The sequence below is a fragment of the Prunus avium genome, chromosome 4 (genome assembly GCF_965620075.1).
Source record: "Prunus avium chromosome 4, drPruAviu1.hap1.1, whole genome shotgun sequence".
Lineage (NCBI taxonomy): Eukaryota > Viridiplantae > Streptophyta > Magnoliopsida > Rosales > Rosaceae > Prunus > Prunus avium.
The window spans coordinates 32,911,630-32,918,323 of NC_142287.1; the positions used below are offsets into that span (position 1 = coordinate 32,911,630).

General features: G+C 36.4%; 1 protein-coding gene across 1 annotated transcript; it reads right to left on the reverse strand.

Moving 5' to 3' along the window:
- Window positions 1-560: 560 nt before the first annotated feature.
- Window positions 561-6,418, reverse strand: DELTA-OAT (ornithine-delta-aminotransferase). Its single transcript, XM_021978575.2, has 10 exons — window positions 6,071-6,418; window positions 5,462-5,570; window positions 4,969-5,199; window positions 4,457-4,616; window positions 4,202-4,257; window positions 3,843-3,995; window positions 3,457-3,554; window positions 2,824-2,904; window positions 1,733-1,966; window positions 561-875 (listed from the first exon to the last, which is right to left on the reverse strand). Exons 1-10 carry the CDS (start codon window positions 6,226-6,228, stop codon window positions 737-739), a joined length of 1,419 nt encoding a protein of 472 aa, XP_021834267.1. The 5' UTR covers window positions 6,229-6,418; the 3' UTR covers window positions 561-736.
- Between the last annotated feature and the right edge of the window lie 276 nt (window positions 6,419-6,694).

The window sequence follows — 6,694 nt, forward strand, 5'->3', positions numbered from 1 at the left end:
AGAGAGAAGGGGACATAATTTTGAAATTATTTGAATACAAACTGTTCACAAAATACCAAAAATAAAAAATAGAAAGAAAGTTCACAGAAATTGCTAGAGCCAAATAGAAGGGCCAACTCAGAAGCCAATTCCAGCCATGCTCTTGAAGTGAAACCTTGACATTAACTAACAAGCACAAGACCGTTACCACCTAAGATTTTTGTACATTCCGTCCTCTGGTTCAAAATTCAAATGGTTTAAACAAAACATTGTTTGAATTTGTACATGGTACAAGACAAGATAGAAGAAGCTGACAGACAAGATGTTCATGTCCGCTTGGAGAAAAACTTGTATATCATGGGGATAGCAAAATGTGATTGGTTGGGGATAGCTAAACAGTGCTATTCTTGTGTTATTCAAGTTCTTCTCCTGCTTGAATGTGCAAATCAGAAAGTTACAGGAAAAAAAACATAACATTAAATTGACGACATTAAACTAAATGCATCTGTGTATCATAGTTTCTTGTGCATTTTAAAACTCAACTAGATAAAATAGAAAATAAAAACCAGAAACTCTAACAGTGAAGGTGATGAACTTAGACCTATGATATTTCCTTTACATTTATTCATCCATCCATATAGTGTAAGGTATTGGGACAAATAATAATTTATTGACACAGAGAATAAGTTTGAAAAGAAAAAAAATGGAAATTTCCCAGGGTTCACAAGGATATATGATTCAAAGATTGTTACTTATCCTACAAGTCTCGCCCACAACGGTCACATATGTTAGAAGCATCCAAAGATATTTTTTTGGGCTTTTCCATCTGCATCTTTGGTAGATCAAGTTCCAGAACATCAGAAAGTGCCTTTGATCCTTCTTGGAGCTCCTCCAAACTGAAAAATAGTGCATGAAGTTATATGATTGGAACATAATCATGTATTTAAACTGAAGGTAAATACTGACAAACCAAAAAATGAAGGTACACAAGTTGTCATTTATGTTGGCGCACGAAAGATATTACTCAACATATTGACTTGTAGATTATAAGAAAATAGAAATGACACAAACGAATAAAGAGGAAATGGAATTCTTGTTAGCATACATGAAATTTTATATAGTAAACTTGGGGGGTTACTTCAGGTTTCAATATCAGAAAATAGAAATGACAACTTGTGGATATAGAGTAATATATCAATCTAGTTGTAGGAATAAGTACTTGATGAAGCTGAATGTGCAATAGAACTTACTAAGGATGGTTCAACATAATTGTAGAATAATACTAAAAAGCCTACCTGGTTGATTTCAGCACTTTCCAACGCTAAATCTAGTTACCGGAGTAGTGTAGCTTGTAAACTACAGGTAATGAACTAGGGACTTATCTCTTAAGCAGACTACTTTAGGAATTGCAACTGAACTATTCACTCATTTAAGAAATACACGGCCGGTCGCCCGCCACTCACATTTTGCATGCGGACATGCACACACTTGATCTTTTTTGCACACACATAAATATAAATGTCGACCAAACATATAGATATATGTAAGAAAATATGATATAAATTTATTCTAGGATAACCTGTGTTCATCATAGAGCCTCCAAAACCCCCTATCATTAATCCCTTTTCCACTGATATAAAGGTAAACAGATTGCAGGAAAAGGTACCACCGGACCATAGTTATGCTTGTCAGGTTCTTAGTTTCAATGAGATTAAAACATGATTTATCATTTATCATCAACATCTGCATTTACCTCATGGAGAGTGGAGGAGTCAATCGAATAATAGTATCATGTGTTGGCTTGGCAAGAATTCCTCTCTCCTTCAACTTTAGGCAGATATCATACGCAGAAACAGGGAACAAATTCTTGCTATTGAGCTCCACAGCATTGAACAAACCTCTTCCTCGAACTTCCTTTATGTAGTTTGGGTATTGCTGCTGAATCTGGAGTAACTGATTCCTAAGCTCTTGTCCCATTTGGGCAGATCTGTCGGATAGTTGAACATGAAGAAACATAATTTCCATGACGATTATATAATGACGTCACAAAGGGAGGATAGTGAAAGGCTTTCTAAGTACTAGACTCATACACAGGTTATGTGTGTGTAAAGAAGACAATATATACACTTCGAGAAAAGCACGGAGGAAGAAAAAAATTGGGTATGGGGGAGATAGAGGAGGAATACGCATAACATCACCAAATTAATGTATGGACCTGTGTTATTTTAGGAAGTATTCTTATTATTTATCATATTAATTGCAGCTTGACTGCAAAATGATATTGTTTGCAGCCTGACTGCAAAATGATATTGTTTGCAGCCTGACTGCAATCTGAACATTAACGATTGATCATGATGCTAGGTTCTTCAAACTTGAGTTCAGAAAAGAAAAACTTAAAGCTACTGATGCATCAGATAACATTATGCATCACCTCTCAAAACATGACTGATGAAAAGCAATTTACCAAATCAATTTCTGTAGAAAATTTGATATAACTAGCGAGGATTGAATGCAGGATAATTGCATATTTATTCCTTAATCGGTCAACTGAATATAAATCCCCAAATATAAAATCTAGGAGTAGAGGATCGAAGAAACACCCTCAAGGATCACCACGGATCACTATCACATTCATAGATTGGCATGCCAAAATCTCTCTGCGAGCTTGAGCAACATATTTTGATTATATAAATAGATAATGCATTCTCCATATTTTAGTTCTCCACTACCTGATAATATACATGGCCAAAAATAAAATATTTCAGCAAGACTTCGTTAGTCACTTTCCAGCTTTTGTTTTCAGTTATCTCAATACTAAAAAACATCACGCTACAAATGTAATACCTTTCAGCAAGTCTCTCATCTCTGATTACATCTAGTGAGGCAACAGCAACTGCACTGGCCAACGGATTACCCCCAAAAGTACTGCAAATAATCCCAAATAATAGCAGGGTGAGCTCTATTATAATAAAACCAAAATGAAGGCAAGCAAGTGGAAAATAGACTATCAACATTTCACCATCCCTCTGACTGAGGTTAAGATGGAAGACCTCCCATAAACTGCAACGCTGAATACCCAAATAGGTGTAACGTCGTAAACTAGAAATCTTATACAAGTGAGGTTTTTCCTAAAAGTTTTTTACTCTTTTGAACCCTGTGGAACAAATGGACCAACTGAGGGGCATTCCTATTCCAACCATCTTCTGGACACAACCAAGGGCAGTAATTCTTTCTGTATCCATTTGAACCAGATACACTAGCACAGGGGGAATGGAAAGCTTCTGTTATGTCATATGTTTTTTTCTTTTTTAAAAGAATCTTACTGCATAACAATGGATATCATTAAAGATCAGGAGATCAGTCCTGGTAAATACCTTTCGAGTCAAAAAATTAGTGTCCAGAAATACATCTACAGAATTTAATATGGTAAGTGGATTAAGGAAATATCTATAAATGGAAACAGTTATAAAAGCAAACCTTCCATGCTCTCCAGGTTGGATACAAAGCATTACATCTTTGTCTGCGAGCACCGCACTTACAGGTATCACTCCACCACCCAATGCTTTTCCTAGTATCTGAATAAAACACATAAAGTCTTAGTAAGTATGAAACATATCTAGCATAATTATAAACCAGTGTCTTGCAGTGTGGAGAAAAACTGAACTACACGAAAAAAGAAGAAGAGGTATAATTATGAATCATGAAGACTAAATAGCTTCTGCATTTTAACGTATTGTCAAAGGTTTAGATAAAGAAGAAATATGTGTTTAGAGCTAGGCGACTTCAAAATAAAATATGAGAAATAATATTGGTATGTCTATATCAGCAGTCAAAAAAAATTATCAATACTTAAAGATACTCACCACTACATCTGGGCGAACTTCCTCCCAATCACAAGCCAGCATTTTCCCTGACCGTGCTAAACCAGATTGTATTTCATCAGCAATCATTAAAATATTATATTTTGAGCACAGCTCTCTTACAGATTTCAGATAACCGTCTGGAGGAATTATAACCTGTGATCACACAACAGACAATTTTCTCAAAACAATTGACTGAAGTTGGGAATAATTATGTAAAACAAATTGAACGACTCGGTCATTTCTTGAGTTTTATGCTTTAGAACACATGGTAGAATCCTGCATGCAACAAGTCTAAGTTGATGGCATTCCTCTGGAACATCCTAAATCAATCCAATATTGAAATTCCAGAAAAAAAATACCCCAGCCTCTCCTTGAATGGGTTCAAAGAGAAATCCAGCTATTCTATCTCCATACTCTGCACCCAAAAACAGAGAAATTTGTCAGTTCAATTTTAGTACACAAATCTGGTAGTGTTACGGCAATACAGATAGATATAAAAAAAGGTGCGAACCATATGATGATTTTACACAGATGTTATCTTGTTTAGTCGAAGGATGAAGTACATATAAAACAAGCACCAGAAACTATTAAACAGGAAAAAAATGTATCCAAACCTTCAAAAATCTTTTCAAGGCCAACTGCATCACCAAAATCAACTTTAAGATGTCCAGGCAATAAGGGTCCAAAACCTCGGGTTGCGTCGTTGTCACAGCTCATGGAGATGACTGCCAATGTACGACCATGGAAGCAGCCACAACACGATACAATAATAGCCTGTGTATGGCTCAGTTGAGTTAGGGACATATGTGAGACAATAACCTTAGTACCCTTATTCTTGTAATGTGCAGGTTACCAAACTAGAAAGGCATAGCTCTAAGAGAAACAATCAAGCCGGCTATAATATAAAGTGTTCTAACTTGAGGGTGATCTTAGTTCCCCAAATTAAGAAATTTGCCTGTAGTTATTTTCTCTACGGTGGGTGCAGGCAATAAGAACTACTCTGTTCAGTGAACCGACTTCAGGAAACATTTCTCTGTGCCTCCGTCTAGAAAAACTTGAAGATATAAAGGTAAGCCAAAACAAATAAAATCTATGTCAAAAGATAGATAGTCTCCTTGAATTCTACCTCATTTTTTGGAATTTTTTTCTTCTCATAACCCCATTTCCTCGCCAACTTTAAAGCTGTTTCCACCGCTTCAGCACCAGTGTTCATAGGCAGCACCATGTCATATCCCAGCATGCTGGTTAGATACTCAGCAAATAGTGGAAATCTATCATTATAGAAAGCTCGAGAACTAAGAGTGAGCCTTTCTGCCTGTTCTTGTAATGCCTTCATTATCTTTGGATGACAATGTCCCTACAGCAAGAAGCTCCATCAAATAATGGAAAAACATCTTAAAAATTGGAGTTTCTGATGTGAACAAGCTTCTTCACTGGCTTTACATTTACTCGGATTTAAAGAAAAAAGCCACTGTCAAATGAATATGTATGCAAAATGTATATGGTTCAGAAAGCAGTTCCACTCATAGGCTAGTTACAAATATGGATGCAAAGTGTATGTGTAAGTATGTGCACGCGGCAAGCATGAGTGTTGTAACATATTTACATACTTTCTATACCTGATTAACAGCAGAGTAAGCTGAAAGAAAGTCCAGATATCTGTTTCCCTCTGGATCCCATATAGATGACCCCCTTGCTTGAGAGAATACGACGGGAATTGGGTGGTAACTGCAAATTGCACCAGGAAACTTTGTCAAAACGATATCACTGAAACTCTGTTAATTACTCCAAGCGAAGAATTTAACACGTGTGTAAACCATCAAGGCAAAAACTTAGAAGGAGCAAGGGAGCTCCAGAACACCTTTTTCACGGAGGAGGCCTGACCTTGTCATAACCATCCCATACCAATATCCTCATTTTATATAGTTTTTCCGTGATTATCAGAATTAATGTTACTCCAGAAAAGAAAAAAAAGAAAATTTCACTCGGATCAATCAACAAAGGCTCCAAAAGTAGAAAACAGACAAAGACTTCAATCACACCGAGCTCAAGACAATAAGTAAAAACAAAAAAACCCATCAGGCACACATCCAAAATCCACAAAGAGGGAATTGGATGAAAACAATCAAAACCCAGATTGCAAAATGAAGAACAACTTAAGTAACAGCAAAAAAGAGAAATTTTTGAACGAGAACCGAAGATCAGGAGGAAAAAGAGAAAGAACTGACTTGTGAGCGCTGTGTTCATATTCAAAGCTGATGAGTTCCTGGGAAGACGAAGGAAGAGTAGCTTGAGGAACAGCACCGAAGCTCCTCCTTCCACTCCAGATCACTCTGTTCAAGCTCAAGCTGCTCAGCACACTCTGCAGAGGCCTCCTGCTCGCCATTGATGATGGATGGTTGAGATACTCTGGGCCTCTAGATTCTTGTGATTAGTTTCCTTAAATACCAAACTTTCCTGGATGTGATTTTGGAAGAACGAGATGTTCAACCCGCCCTTTTTTTCTGGGAAAATTTGCTACTTGTCCAAGTGGAAGACGATAATGACGCACATGTTTGTTCGTGTTTGGCATAACTGTCGCTATACGACGCAGTGATACGCCTTCCAAAGGATATCCATGATCCTAAATAATAGTGCCACGTCATATGTCAACCTATCTAATATTTTCATTTTCACATAGCTCAAGCGATTAAAAGTAGTAGTTTCAAACATAAAATTGAAAAAAAAAAAGAGTCTACAAAAGAATTAAGCACAAATATTTTAACCAAAAGGATTTGACAAAATTCACCAGAAATCACTATTATTTTTAGAACTAGTACCACATGTGATAATATGATAATTTCTTAACTGTT

What these genes read in the sequence shown, in the direction of transcription:
- DELTA-OAT (XM_021978575.2), bottom strand. Translation starts at nt 6,228, where the DNA reads ATGGCGAGCAGGAGGCCTCTGCAGAGTGTGCTGAGCAGCTTGAGCTTG. An exon ending in AAAAAATTCCAAAAAATGAG is followed by an intron (nt 4,617 to 4,968) that starts GTAGAATTCAAG and finishes AGCCATACACAG; the next exon opens with GCTATTATTGTATCGTGTTG. An exon ending in AAGTTCGCCCAGATGTAGTG is followed by an intron (nt 3,555 to 3,842) that starts GTGAGTATCTTT and finishes TGTTTTATTCAG; the next exon opens with ATACTAGGAAAAGCATTGGG.